Source organism: Prosopis cineraria, unplaced genomic scaffold, assembly GCF_029017545.1.
Source record: "Prosopis cineraria cultivar Desert tree isolate PC_DT_omini unplaced genomic scaffold, ASM2901754v1 PC10, whole genome shotgun sequence".
Taxonomy (NCBI): domain Eukaryota; kingdom Viridiplantae; phylum Streptophyta; class Magnoliopsida; order Fabales; family Fabaceae; genus Prosopis; species Prosopis cineraria.
The window spans coordinates 7,192,063-7,208,435 of record NW_026555341.1 but is presented as its reverse complement, the minus strand read 5'-3'; the positions used below and the strand labels follow the sequence as shown (position 1 = coordinate 7,208,435).

The following is a 16,373-nucleotide window of genomic DNA, read 5'->3' as shown; positions in this document are numbered from 1 at the left end:
AAATCCAAACCATTACTTGCATTCTTTGTTTTTTTGGGGCATTTATCATTGTGTCGTCTCCAACTTTCTTTTCTTCCAAGGAATACGCACCAGGGTATTATTTTTCATCATCACACGTGACCTGTGTTACTCCCATACTTTCTCTAGGCCTAAACAGCCATTCCATCACTCATCTCCTTTGCCTAACCCATGTTTGGCTGAGGCTCGTGTCTCATTGAAATAAGCAATTGAATTGCGAGTTCGCTTTTGTGTGCCTTGTCACCCTTTCCACAGCGCAGCACGAGTACCCTTTTTCTTTTTAAAACATAGTATAAGGACTAAGCAATGGATATCATTTTTTGGGATAAAAAATAGATATCATATTTTCTTTTAATTAAGTTGCTATATGTACAAGAATTGATATTCAAACCTTAATTACTTGTGTAAATGAGAAAAGCTCATGCCAGTCACATCAATTTTAATTCGTTAGGGCACAAATACTTTGCTGGATCATGGATGTGGCTTATGCAACTATAAAAGAGGCCAAACGTTAAAAAATGAGAAAACAAAAAGCACTTTGTCCCATTCTTTATCTTGAGGGCAAGCAACTGTCATTCCAACCTTTTTTTTTTTTTGGTAATATTCCAACCTTTTACAACAAAGTTGTCTTCTTCCCCGTTCTGCTTCATAAATTTGGGGTCCCATGTCCCAGGAATTAAAAAAAGGCCTGAGAATGGGGTACTCGTGCTGGCCCATCCATTTAATATGCAGCTCTCAACCCACTCAGAATATTATAATAATAACCCAATGCTGTTGGCTCAAATGGTAAAAAATTTAAATTTCCTTATCCATTAGCTTTAAAGTTTGATTTTTGAGGTGATGAGAATAAAGAAAATATGCTTAGGAAACCACCCTTTTTTGGAGCCCCAGAGTACTCCAATGTGAATTAGTTAAGGTCATTGGTTTCAAATACCAAATGGTTATAAAAAAAAAAAAAGAAAAGTTGTAATAATAATAATAAAACAACGAAACCAGCGAGGAAAGTGCAGTGTTGTGCTCTTATATTAATTTATTTGCTAAACATAAAAGTGCATTGCTGGACGATTCATTCAACTTGGTTCCTCTGCAGCTTTGCGTGGCACGTAGAGATTATTTATTTGACCGAAGGAGTTGGGCTTAAAGGCCATGACTTTTTGGATCTCTCACTGTTTGGATACAACATAATAGGTTGGCAGGTCAGTGTTCTTTCTTCTACGCCCCAACTAGTGTCACTTCACAAGTGATTTGTCATGAATGTACCAAAAATTACATTATGAGGATTTTATTGATTGATGATTTATAAATATTTATGCAAATATATTTTAAACTTGAAGATATGTTGTGATCTTAATGATTTCTCAAAACTTACTAGAACTTTTGCATAAAAAAAAGATCATTGAAGTGCTTCTTCACTTAATTTTTGAACTAAAAAATGCATTTGAATGTCGAAAAACTAAGTCATTATGTATTTTTAGTTGTATTTGTAAATATTTGATGATCCTTTCACCTATTCGTACATCACATTGACTTTGATATGAAACCAAAGCTCACCTAAAGTGTTCATTGTTTTAATATTCTTTTTTTTTAATGAAAAGTAGATACTAAGTACAAAAGACAAACAAAAATAGATTAGGCAGTTGCCTTTCAAAATCTACCCCACCTTACATGAGAAGGGGTTGATGATAAAAGATACTAAAATAGTGAATGCTATTGAGGCCTAACCTAGTAATTTCAAGAATAAATATATAAGGCTCTTTACAAGCAAGACAATTAAAAGAACACATTCCATTCTCTCATAAGGAGGCCTTTGAAAATAGAACTGATTTCTTGCTCACTTTGCATCCAAAATGTATCTTTAGTCAACAGATTATAAAAGCTTCGTTGACTTAACAATGATGAAGACCATGATAAATGCTCTTTAAAGCAGTGATTTCAATAGGGGTGTCAATTTTCTTGTGAAAGCAACCTAGCTCCCAAGTAAGATCTCTGCGTATGATGACCATTGATCCCGTCTAAATTCCTTCTAAATTATCCACACTTCCTACCTATGTTTGAACATCAAACATGTTTTGGTTAGGTTCATTGGTAGAGTTTCCCTTTACATGAATAATTATATTTGAACAAAAAATCATCTTCATATCCTGCATGGCTCTGTACAGTGTAGTTAGAGCATTTACATTAGGATCTTCAACTTCATTACCCAACAATAGCCTATCTCTCAGTCCTAATTTCCCAACAAGTGTAGGAGAAGAGAATCTTCCAAGATAATTGCTTTGATTTACCTCCAACTTCGTTAGTTAGATTCCACGATAGCTATTGAGTAATACTTCCACTATTGAAATTGTGCCATTTGTCGCTAGACACTAATTGTAGCCACCTCAATCTAGCCAACCAACAGGTCCCAAATAGGTGAATCTCATCTTCTATGCAAGCACACACAAGCGAACAAGAGTTTGACTCTAAAAGCCCTCTTTGGTTTAAGTTTAGTTGTATGAACAGCATCATGCACCATTAACCAAGGTAAAAACTTCATTTTCTCTAGAACTTAAAATTTCTAGATGCATCTCTAATTGAATGTTCTAACTCAATCTATGTCAACAAGTAGAAAGAGTAGGCAGGATTAATGGAAAAATAACCATCAGCAGAGTGTTTCCAAATAAAATCACTCTATCACCATAGCTAAACTTAACTAATTCCTTAATAATTCAAGAATTAAAATTTGAGATGTTACAATCTTAATACCCAAACTGTCAAGAAAACTATCATAAACTATTAAGATGCCAATCGAAGTAAGAGAATCATTCCTCTTCTTTACAATTAATGGGATTGATCTAGCCCCACACTTATATTTCTCCTTTATAGCCTGCACCCATAACTTGTTCAATTGATTAACTAGGATCTAACAAGGTTTCATAATATAGGCTTCATTTTACTTCTTTATATTTTTCACCCCCAAGCCTTTGTTCCACTTACTCAACTCTACCTTGTTTCATAAGATAAGATGCACTTTCTTGCAGTCAAGTGAATTTCTCCACAAAATTCTCTATTGTGCTTCTCAATCTCATTGAGAATTTTCTAAGCCTTGTTTGCATAAAGTAACTGAGCAAGGTTGAAATCACCAATTTAATAAGAGTGGTTGTACTCACAAGGTTCAACATTTTACCCTTCCACACACTACTACATGATAAATAATACTTGACGCCTTATATTTGACGGTTGTCTATGAAAACTGTCAAATATAAGGAGGCAAGATTTGAAAAGATAGATTATCTGATGCTTCCAAACAAAATCGTCAAGTATATTAAATTTTAAATTAATAAGTTTGGTGGTTGTTTAAAAGAATTGTTAAACTTGTTGAAATTTTTTTTTGAAAATTCTGCTCAAAACTTGACAGTTTCGCCACTAAACCTTCAAACTTAATGAAGCATATTCAATGGTTAAAACTAACAATCGTCAAGTATATTCATTTAAAACCCTTCCCTATCATTTTTGGCCATTAATGCTCTATTCATCCATTTGGCCTTCTCCATCATTTTCAACATTCTCATCCTTAGGTGAGTATGAAATCTTTACTTTTTGCTTATGAGTTTTGTAATTAATTGTTTATTTAGCTTTTTCAAATTTCCTATAGTGTTTTAAAGCATCCCCTATGTTAACTTCAATTCCAAATCATCTTCTTTGCATCATTGCTGCTCTTTGGGTTTAATTTGAGATGCTTGCTCATACTTTGGGTTCAATTTCAAGTGCGTATTCTACCTACATTTTAATATAGCCACCTCTAATATATAACGAGAGCTTACTTAATGGTTGTTGAAAGTCAAATATGGGAAAAAACAACCATCAAATATAGCCATTTTTATAGTAATGACCCTTTCATTTTGCATTTTCCTTTCCACTAGTGGTGCAAATATAGCAGACTTAACCCTCTTGTGGATTAGAGGAATTCCCAAATATTTTCCCAATTCTCCTGTAATGGATGCTCCAAGTCTTCTACTCATCTCAAAAGCTCGTGAGAAGTGAATATTTTTGGAGAAAAACATACGAGTCTTATTAGCATTCATTTTCTAACCTAAAGCATCATAAAATCTATTTACACACCTAAGCATGACATCCATTTGGTAGTTAGAGGCTTCACTAGAAAGCACCAAGTCATTCGTGAAAAAGAGATAAGACGCCCCTATGCCATGCCTTGTAAATTTGAATGGCTTCCAACTACCCATATTGATTTCATCTTCAATAACCTGACTAAATCTCTCCACAAAGAAGGTGAAGAGATATGGAGACATCAAATCCCCTTGTCACAATCTTCTTAAAGGTTTAATATCTCTACAAGGTTCTCCATTCCATAACACTTGGAGGGTGGCACTTTGCACACATGCCATAATGGAATTGCACAAGTTCTCCTTCAATCCTATGTTTCAATATTTTCTTAAATGACTTCTGCCCGTTTTAAAGGAACTTTCAGGCCTCTTGCAGGTCTTAGTTCCAGCCCTTATTTATAATCTGTATCCCCATTCGATGAGAGTCAAGGACTAATGTTTGGTCTTAGAATTGATGATGAAAGACGGGTTCAGCCCAAGATGCGTGTTTGCCCAAAAAAATCCAATAGCCATGATCACCAAGAAAAAATGGAATTACCAATACAGGCATGTAATTATCAAATATTAATTCCTTTTTCATATTTTTATTTAAATGTTTAATTTATCCATCCATCAATCTTCAAATATCTTGTAATCACCGCCTCTTTAATTATCCTTTAGACTGTTTTTGAAGTTTTATACCATTAGGGCTGCCACGTTGACAACAATAAATGAAATTTGCGACAGATTTTATGATGAAAGTACTTCACGGGAATTTTTCTATTTTATATAAGCATGGGATTGTTAATTCCAAATTCCATATGATTTTATATTTTTTTAGGAGAGATTTTGTCCTCAGTCTCAATCAATAATTTTTAGGAATTAAAAAACTGATAGAGCTAACAATAACTTAGGACTGGTTTTGCGGTTCATGATTCAGACTCTCTAATGATATGTTTGGTTGGAGGGGAATAGGGAAGAGGATGGGAGATTTTAATAAGTTTGATTTCAGAAAAATACAGAAGTGGGGTTGAAAGATTTTAATTCATCTCTTATTTTTATTAAAATTGTATAACCCTGTTTATATGTTTTTTTAAATTGAATTTATTAAAATCTCTCCTCTCCTTCTCCCCTCCCCGCCTCCCATTCCCCTCCAATCATATGGGGGTAGAGAAATGTAATAAAAAAATTAAAATGGATTATTTCAGCTAATAACTCAACGTATAAAACTCCAAATAAATCTAAGGGACAAAAAGAAAACATAAAAAACGTGGTCACACACACACACATATATATATGAAAAAGAAGAGAGGGGAGTTGAAAAGAATTGAGTCTTTATATAGTAACATAAGAGCAAGGGCAAGAGGTTGGTGTCATTTTCATGTCAAGAACCATCCATTCATGCAGCGAGAGGGCAGAGACACTTTTACTGCATCAGAGGCTGGGTTTGAATACAAACAAAAGTAATAGAATAGAATTGATGCAGGGAGGGACATCATAAAATACGGAAACATGGGCAAGTGTAATCCGTGGGTTCACATGAGTGTTCCGAGACACAGAAGTTGTAGCCCATTTTGATTCTCCAAAACACCAGACATCCCACGTGCCAACGTGCCCCTACCCTTCTCTCTCTCCTCTCTCATCATTCAAAGTTTCTAACAGTATGCCTCACCACCAAGCCCAACACATAACAACCCAAACCCATGTCACTTATTACAGCTTCACCATGCCATACCGGATCTGGGGCTTCAAGGTAATCCTCACTATCCCACGCTGGCTCATCCCAGTGATTATTACTCATTCGGAGCCAAACACCAGATTGTATGTACTCCAGTATGATCACTTGTACGTGTTCAATCCACTTCCTGTTTCTTTCATTTCTACTTTCACACGCCACTATCCACCTGGTGGTCTCTTGCAGTATACCTAGCTAGCTAACAAGATTTATAGTACACGTACTCATGTTGAGCTTCCCTGAATCTGATTGAATACAGAGCTAGCTAACTCGCCAGCTACAAGCGAGTACCTCACATCTCTCTCTCATTCTTTCTCTATCATTCGAGCCATGTCAGCCGTGCATGCCTGCATTTATTATGTTACAAGACGGAAACGAAATTTGAGATTTTTAGGTGAGGTGTGTGTATGTGGCTGCTTCATTCTTAGTATGTAATATGAATGAAAGACAGTGAAATGAAACGCTTCATAGGTATGTGAGGTGGTGGAACAATGATTAGCGTTTCAATATCCCCAAAAAACAAGGAAAAAAACAAAGGGCGACATACGGAGAGAAGAAAATGCGCATATGGTCGTCTTCTCAGCCTTCCACCTTGCCTCTATCTTGTGTTATTTCCTTGTTTATTGTTAATTTTTGAACATTCTCTGTTCACATCAACGTGCTCTCACATGTCTAATTAAGCAGCACAGAGAGAGAGAGAGAGAGAGAGAGAGAGATAATATCATAATAGTGACAGAAAGCCATTCTGGTTTTGTGACCTCTAAAAATGTGCAACTGGATGCGAATTGTCTCACTAAATTAACCATCCGGTGATATACCGAATGAAGGGCCTTGTCGTGATGCTCGGACAGTATCTGACAGGCTTGGTTGTATGGAATTTCATCTTTAACCTACCACTAACATAGGATGTGATTTGCAGTTTCAAGTTTTGGACCTAATGGCAGACAACTTTTGAAGCTTTGACGAAAGGTTTTGGAAGGTAATAGCCAGCAAAATGGGGCGTGTTCTGCCTCCAAGATATGACCGAATTGACTCACATGTCAGCTGAGAATCATATATTTTTTAGAAAAATCAAGTGGCAAGTTATAAACTAAATGTCTGTACTTAGATTCTCAAGACAAGTGATGATCGTAGTTGGATTTAGCTGGCCTAATGACCTGTTAATCCTATCTAAATACAGCCATATGCCAGATAAAGCCTGACCAGAATTAATAAGGAAAGAATCACCTGCCTCACTCATTCATTAATTAACATGCTGTAAAGGCACAGATTACTTAGCTTGAACAAATAATATAATTCACCTTAACAATAATATATATATATATATATATAATCAGCATAATAATACTGGAATATTTAATGTGGTCGCGTACGTAGCAGTACACAAGCCATGAATCTGCAGTGCATATGAACACGACATTACCGAAACCGAGAGTTGAGGGAGATAAGAATTCAACAAAAACCAAGAGGGTATCGCAATAACCAAAGATGTGTGTGTGAGAGGGAGAGTGAGGTGAAGCCGTGAAGAGAATGGAGAGAGAAAGAAACAAAAGGGAAGATGGGTGGGTACATGGATAAAAGAGAAGTGGGGCGTACACTAGACAATGAATAAATTGAGTGACTCAGGAAAAAAAATGGAGAGTGGACCAATGTTGTCTTGGCCGCTTTCAGACACTTTGTCAGATCCCAGCTAATTAATTACCCCATAGTAGGTATATACTGGCAGTTAGCAATACATGGTCCTTTTCTTGACGTCAAACACGTTCCACCTTAACCTCTCACTCTCGTACCTCCTCTTCATCTTCATCTCATGCCATGTATCTTTTCCCAGCCCATCCTGTCATGCCCCTCCAACGAATCTCTCTACTCATGTGATTTATCAACTATATTTAACCTCGCTTTATTGATAGAACAGCGATTTAGTATATTCTTATGAAATTGTCACGGATGTCATCAACATGGCATTACTACTGTGTGTGATACATATATACACATGTGCGTCATCCCAGTAGAATACCATTTCAACAAGACCCTTTATTTTATGCTCTAGGGTTCTCCTTACAGATTATAATTAACATTTTAACATAATCCATAACTAACGTATAAGCCCCAATCAAAATTTGAATATTCATGGGCCGGCAATTAATAGAGAATTAGGGATGCTTAATTACGGGGTCGGACGAAGGTCAGGCAATATCCTATATCTCAATGTTTAAGTTCTATTTTAGATTGGATTTTAAAATTAGGGTTTGGTACTCCTTCATCCTGCCCAGCCTAATACTTTAAGGACTTCAAATAAATTATAAGATTATACGTTACCTTTAAATCGATCGAGTGAAGGGAAGCAAGAGATTTAGGACTTGCTCAACGGCCAAAATTTGAAAAATATGGGAATGTTATATATAAGGTCAAGCCGAATTATATCAATCGGAATTGATTGGAACACTAACATGAAGAGTGACTTGGAGATTCAGTACTCTGGAAATCAATGCTTAGCTTCATGCCCAAATTTGAAACGTGGGATTGAAGGCACTATTAATGGCTGAGACTTAGCAGTGATGATACTATTGGATGCCATATATAGTTTGATTAGGTAGTACTTCCATCCTTTTTATAAGTCATTTTTATTAATTTTATTAATGTCAATACAAAAAAAAATTAAAAAGAATAAAAATGTATGCAATTTTAAATATACGTTTATATAACAAATTTAAAAGTGATATTATATTTTTTTATGAAGGATAATTTTAAAAATATTATAAATAGAATAAAATAAATTTTTTAAAATATATTTTATAAATGAGACTGAACGAAGTATGTAAATAGTCACACGATTTATATGGATCTCTAAGATGAGTGTCATTAAATGGGAGTTTGCTGAAGCGATTGTCATAGGATCTTCTCTTATCTTGTACATGAATGCTTTCTCCACTGAAACAAACAAATCATTTAAGATGCTGAAAGTGATCGCAGAGAGAAATGGAAATCATTGAAAGCTTGAGAGGGTAGAGTTGGTTGGTGCGTTCATAAATGGAATCATCATAGCCCTCGACTTCATCATCGGTCACTTATAAACATTTACTTTCTCTGTTTTTATATATAAAAAATTTTTTAAAATTATTTTTTATCTTTAAATATAAAGAGTTATTGATATTTTTTTAATGAATGGACTATTATATTCTTACTAAATTAAAAAGAGAAAAAGATAAATATTTTTATTAATCTACTTTTAAAAAAAAATTATTTTTTATTTAAAAAAATTAAAGACCAAATTATAATGTTGTTGTATTTTTAATTAAATAATTAATTTTTATTAATTTATATAATTTAATTAAAAATATTTTATATATAAAAATGGAGGGAATATCTCACTACTTATGCACCCATTCCGGATACCGATAGCGATTGGGTGATATATGTCCTGTAGCTCACCATGCGTCTTTCTGTCGTCCATGCACATCCCTAATGCTTTCCATGTTATCCATGTTTAAATGCGAGTGAATTTAAATTAATATAAAACATCTCACATTAAATAAAATTATGTTTAATAATTAATATATAATAAATTAGAAGAACTCATAAACTTAACTTTTAAAATTTTAAATTAAGATGTAATACATTAATTTTCACTTAATTACTTGTTACTTCCTTCCATTAATAGGTTATAAGGTTTCTAATACAAATAATACTTTCTTTTTTGTAAATTTGTAATTTCAACATCCACATTTTGCTTTATATATTGTTTCAATATAATTAACTGCGTACAATTGCAATTTTTTTCAATAAAAGCCTACAAAAATGTGCTAGGTTATAAGGCACTGACACCGTCAATTTGCGCCTTAATTCGGTACAGGAAAAATGTATTGGAGAAAATGTGGAAAAAAAATATTTTATATAGTTGTATTTGATAGATGAGGAAGTAATATATAGAGCTTTCTTGAAATTACATTTGCAAGAGAAAATTTTCATATATTTTTATAGACATTTTGAATCAAATTAAATCCTCCTTCATGGCTCAGAATAAACAAAAAAGGAAAACAAATATATAAAGTCCTTCTGCACACGGATACTTTAATCTGTCCCTTTTTAAAATATAGCATTAAGGGGGAAAAACCATCTCTGAAATAAAGCTTAGGAATCACAGCTTAAAAAAAACCAATTAGGAAAGAGATAATGCGTTGAGACTGGAGGCTGAAGCGAACTCCAAAAGGGACCCCATTGACGTGGCCTAGAGAATTTACAGCTAATGCCAAGAATATCAATGATTAGTGATCCAAAGAAACCATCGAAGCCGTTGATTAGAATAAAGTAGATCCAAGAAATAGCAACTGTATATATATATATATATATATATAGAAATATCATATGTGTTGTGTTGTGTTAGTTGATTCCTCACTAATCCTATGTGTACGTAGTAAAGCAATTAATTAAGGACTTGGTTATTGAGTAGGGACTAAGGAGAAGGAGATAGCATCCCTTGCATGCGGACGCTTGGGAAAATTGCTGGACGCTTCCAGACACAGAGCTGCCTCCCATTGTTTCTTCTTTCACTATGTTTTGTTTCCTCAAAAGATGTGACTCTACTCCACACCCTTCACTATCTGTTTTCACTATCACCTCACCTTTTTATATAATTTACTTCCCTCTTTTGGCCAATCATTCAGCTCTTACTTTCCTTTTATAACATTTTGACAGATACTATTACACCCCTTACATTCCCATTAATTAAACATGCATCTTAAAATCTCAAATTATCTTTAAGTACAAAAATTATTTAATTCTATCATCATTTCATCATATATATGTATCTGCCCTCTTCTCAACTTTTCATGCCTTTTGAGACTTGTTTATTATTTTATTTTTTTGACAAATCAAAGTAGGTAAATTTCCCAAATTTGGATCCAATTCGTAAGCTTCACATGTTTCAAATTCATGAATAAGACATGAGAAAAAAGTGGTGGGAGAAGGAAAAAGGAAAAGATCACACTGTGACACATTCACTAAGCCCTTATCTAATTATTTCAAAGAAGATTTTGTCCCATTTCCCGCATCGGTGCCCCCCGTCATTCTCCACAAAGGCCAAGCCCATTTTTGGCATTTCCACACCAGCCTCCTTTCTTCAAAGTTCTATATAACCCGCCCTTCTCTCTCTCTCTCTCACTCTCTCACCTCACCCTCTCCTCCACATCGCTCTCTTCTTCTTCATCTTCTTCAACCACAAATATCTGTGTGTGTCCTCCTCCATCATGGGATTCCCGGTGGGTTACACGGACCTTATCTTCCCCAAGATATTCCTCCATGTCCTCTCTCTCCTGGGTTTCATCAGAAAGCTCATCACCATTCTGTTTCGCTGCCTGGGTCTCCACGATTTTCTCGAACCCGACATTGCTTGGCCCCACCCGGTACCCGAATTCCACTCCGTGTCGGCCATGCTGATCCTGGAAATCCTGCCGGTGGGCAAGTTCTCGGACCTGGTGGACCCGCCGGACAGCTGCGCCGTGTGTCTTTACGAGTTTGAGGCGGACGACGAGATCAGGCGGCTCACCAATTGCAGGCACGTATATCACCGGGGATGTCTGGACCGTTGGATGGGGTACGATCAGAGAACGTGTCCCTTGTGCAGAACACCTTTCATACCTCACGATATGCAAGCCGCCTTCAATGATAGGCTCTGGGCTGCTTCTGGCATTCCTGAATTCTACGCTGATTCTGAAGATTACCCCCATCTTTCTGCTTTTTAGTTCTGCAGATTCTTCTCATTCTTCTCTTCTCTGTTTGTTTGTTTGTTTTTTTGTTAGTCCTTAGGCTTTACAGCATGAAAACCTTGAGAAAAAAAAAGGAAAATTGTACCCTTGAGATATCTGTATATATACAGAAGGAAAGAGAAATCCCAAGCGGAGTCTCTGTAGTTAGATGAATTTATAAAGGTGATTCTGGTTTCAGATTTTGGATCTCATCAGTTTCTACCCTTTGATATTTCGCTTCGCTTATTTAGATTTGAAAGAGCTGCGAGTTATTGCAACGTTTCCAGATTCAGACGACACGCCAAGGGGTGGATCCGATGATGGGATGAGAAATCAGTGTTTTTCAAGGTTTTTTTGTGTGCGTAAATGTGCAATCGCATACCTTAATGAAGCCTGTTAAAAATTTAAAATATATTTTTGACAGTGATGTCGGCTAATTTTTAGCGTTTATGGGGAAAGGGAAAAAAATTAGATTTTATTTGGTGGGTGAACATTAAAAAAAAAGAAAAAATCTCCGACAAGATGTGTGGAAAAGAAAATCAGATGCACAAGATCGAAGACAGTACTAGGATTTTATGCTGTGATCCAACTACCAAGTTCGCTGCGCTCAGAGGGAAACCGATGAACCAAGGAAAAAAAAAAAAAAAGAATGCGAGTATAAGACACATTGTAAGAAGAAAACTATGTGGAAGGTAGTATCGAAGTTAATCAGGAGTTCGGAACTTATAAGTGAAAAAACCACTTCAAAATCACTCTTCTTGGTTAAGTCCTGATAATAATCCTAGAATTCAATTCAATAATATCATATATCATGTAATCATATAGTTGTATAAAAAAATGGAACAATAACTTAGTCCTTCTTTCGTGCCATCTCTTTAGTCTGAACCCACAGTAAAATTTAAGCAGACTTCTTCCCTCCTATGCGAGAGATTTGGATATGCGTGCCTTTTTCTTGCTTCTAGGAATGTCATGATATATTACTTATTCATGTCTTCATGCCTTTGTTGATTCTCATGATATCATTTTTTAATATCACCATTATAGAATAGAGATCTGCACGCAATCATACAATTTTAAAATTTAGCATGATATGATTAATTTTTATTTTAAAAAAAAGTGATCGCAACTGTGTGTGTAAGTTTTTTGAAGTGCTATGCAGTGTGAAATGCTAGACATAGAGAACAAAGGAAATGCTCAAGCATCATGGTCTTCCCTGGCGACTGCTTTTCTAATGCAATAATGTAGGCCAATTCGTTGAAACAATGAGAAAAAGAGAGAGAGAATGAGAGATTTTTTTTTTTTTTCGCTTTTTGTTTGGGAATAAAGGACCTGAATTTGATTATTATTTTGTGCTTTTTGTCCTTTTTTTTTTTTGGACATAACCTTCTCTGAATCCGTGTAGGTCAATTTCTTTTCAACGGGAATTGGGATGACGTGTCATGGAGGGCGTCATACGATTGTTTTCACTTTTCACTTCTTGATTGTCTTGGATACAAAGCCCTCTCATCATATGCAAATGGGGGAATGACATTTAAGATTTTAAGCTTCTCTCAACAGAATTTATTGCAATGAAGGTTCATCATGTTTATAACTAATATGGTCTGTAAAATTATATATACATGGTTAACCTGTTAATTTTTAAATTTTTTTAATAAAAATAGAAGTTTAAGTTTAACTTTTAACAATAACACATACTCCATTTAAAAATATAAGGTATTTTTTAAAGAGTTGAATATTTAAAAATATAAGATATTTTTAATCTTTTAAGATATAATCATTGTCTTTTTTTTAAAAGTGCCTCTATTGATAGTAACTTTATATTTATTATAGGGTATTTAATAGGAATAAATATAAAAAGATAAGGTTAATTTAAAAATAAGTAACTATTTTATTAAAGGGTGAAATTTAGTTAAAAATATCTTATATTTTTAAATAAAATGAGTATATATTTTTATATAATAATATTTGATTCAAAACTAACGAGTTCCTCAAAATTCTGTTGAGAAAATCTTAAAATTAACTCTCTATATAATTAGCCTCAAGCTACATTTAACCCGAACTCGGTCAACTCCTTTGTCAAAGCTTAAAAAATCATGAATGCTAACGTGTTCGAAAATTTATACTCCCTCCTGTCTTTTTTCCCCTAAGATGTCTTCTAAAAGATTTTACATAAGTTATTTAATATAGTATTAATTATATTTGTATTTTTATTTTTATTTAAACTCATTAATTATGAGAAAAAATTTAATACAAGTTTTAAAAAGTTTTCTTTTAAATAGAGTTAAAATTGAAAGTTTATTATATTTTAAAATAAAGTTAATAACTTAATCACAACTTCTTGATTTCAATAAAGTAATTAAATGTTTCTTATACTCCTTTAGTCACAGATTATGAGAAACTTTAGGATAAAATTCAGCATACCAAAATATAATATATTTTAATAAAATTAAGATTTTATTGATAATATTTTTCAATATTATCCTTCCTATATATTTTCTCTTTTTAACATTATTTCAAAAATGAGGTATTAAATGAAAAGTATTTTTAAAAATTTATATTTTTGCCTAAAAAAGTAAAGTTATAAATTGTATTTAACGAGCTTTATTATTATCTGCTATTCTGTCTAAAAATGTATTACTTCCTTGGGCCACAATATAAGGTATTTTTTAAAAATCTTACTTGATCCAAAATATAGGACATTGGATAATTTTATATTTGTTTTTTTAACTATACTCCTATTTTATTTATTACTCTTTTTTTAAAAAATCATGTATTAAAATTTTAATTACTATTATCAAGACTCTTATATAAAGTATTTAATGATGATATAAATGAAAAGATGTGAATATTTTTTAAAATTTAATATTGTAATTAACATGGTTAGTAAATCATAAATTAGTTAACTATAATTTATATTGTGATTCGAAGAGAGTATAATTTGAGATGGAAGGAGTAAAAGAGATTGGAGGAAGTATAAGATAAAGTTTGAAAGTTTTTTCTAGCCTTTAATTGTGTAAGACAAGGTTATAATAATAAATGTTTTTTTATCAAATTTTACCGTTGTTTATTTGTTATTGTTTGAATTCATAGACAACAATTTATTTTAGATCTTACTTACAAAGAATAGTAAAATTAGGAAGATACATAATTTTTAAATAATTTTAAAAATATAATTATCATTTTGTGAAGTTAATTAATTTTATTTAATATCAAAATAGGAGAGAGTACAATGATATCATGACAGTAAGGTATTTTTTTAATTAAATCTTGCATGTCGATAAAAATTTATTATTTAGTTAAAAGCATAAAATTTTCAGTTTTACCCTTAATGAGGCTATAATTAATATCATGACAGTAGGTAAAGCATAATTAATATCTCTTCTATTTTTTAATACAATAAGGACAAAATTATTCAATTATTTAAAATTATCTAGACACTCCTTATAATTGGAGGTAAAATAAATTTCTAAAAAACTCTTCATATACAAAGAGGGAGGGAATAAAGCACTGCCTCTCATTCTTTTTACAAGAACGAACGATTGGTTCGTTCTTCGTCCTATACTCGATGAGGTATTTATTATATATTTTATATTTTTTTCAACGTTACCCTTGTTAGAAGTTTACTGGAGAATGTGAAAGAATGCAACAATAGGAGCAGCGACAATCACAACAATTTTTTTTTTTGGGGGGGGGGGTTTGGGGAGGGAACAACAACAATTTAATAAAGTAACTGCCTCATATAAAGTTGGGATGAAATATCAATTTTTAAAAGAAATTTTCTTTTGTATAAATCCGATAAACTATATTATTCATATTCTGTTTAATAAAAATATGTCAGGTTGCACCAATGGACGTTCAATTCAACTAACCAAGAGAGTTGGACTAACTTATCATGGATCTCGTATTGGAGCTGTAGGATATATAATCATGTTAAATAAATATATTAAAAACATTTATGAAATACTCGTGAAGCAATCTACTAACAATCTGACACAGTAGAATTCGGATTAGTGTAGGTGAAAAGTGATAATACCCTCAAGTTTTTCAAGACACCAAGCGATAGAATCAACCAAAAAAAAAATGTCATGCTAGGTTAGTTCAATTAAATAAAATTTTGCCTGTTATTATTTTTAATGATTTCATTTTTGGAATATAATGCTTTTTTTAAATTTTTTTCTCTCTGTCATCATATATGGTAGAGTTAATTTATGCTTACAACAATTTGACATAGTATATTTTTATTGGACAGAACGTTGATAACGTGATGCACTAAATTCATGCGAGTATTGCTCTAATTTTCAAGGGTTAATTTCAATTCTAACCATGTACAATAAATAGGGGCGGTTGAGCAAGGCAACACAGATGACCAACTGTAAAGATAGAGAGCCCAGAATTGTGGGGAACAGGTTGCCCCATCATTGCATCTATAATGATACAGATCTCCAGTGGGTTGGGCCAAGTGGGAGTATTGGCTGAGCAAGAAATAAATGCATTATAACATCTGGTGCTTTCCTTGACCCCGACTCTTCAACTCAGTTTCTTTCATCGCAACCACTGAGATGACGGATGAGACCCATATTTATTTATTTATTTATTTTCCTCACACCTCATGATCAAACCTCTCTTTCTTTCTTCTTCCAAAGCCTTTGATCTCATTCTTCACCCATTTATGCTTTACTTCATCCCCAACCCATGCCCCCACCTCGTCCAATCCACTCAAGACCTGTATCATCACATCTACAGTATCATATTCATATCCAGCGAGCATCACATTTAAACCTCGCCCATTTATTTCGT

At 33.4% G+C, this 16,373-nt stretch overlaps 1 protein-coding gene across 1 annotated transcript; it reads left to right on the top strand.

The window, feature by feature from the left end:
• Positions 1-10,986: 10,986 nt before the first annotated feature.
• On the top strand, positions 10,987-11,776 carry LOC129284474 (brassinosteroid-responsive RING protein 1-like). Its single transcript, XM_054919968.1, has one exon. The coding sequence runs from the start codon at positions 11,079-11,081 to the stop codon at positions 11,571-11,573; it is 495 nt and encodes a 164-aa protein (XP_054775943.1). The 5' UTR covers positions 10,987-11,078; the 3' UTR covers positions 11,574-11,776.
• The last annotated feature ends 4,597 nt before the right edge of the window (positions 11,777-16,373 follow it).

Bases quoted from the DNA above. Each gene is read 5' to 3' on its own strand.
- LOC129284474 (XM_054919968.1), top strand. From the start codon at position 11,079: ATGGGATTCCCGGTGGGTTACACGGACCTTATCTTCCCCAAGATATTC.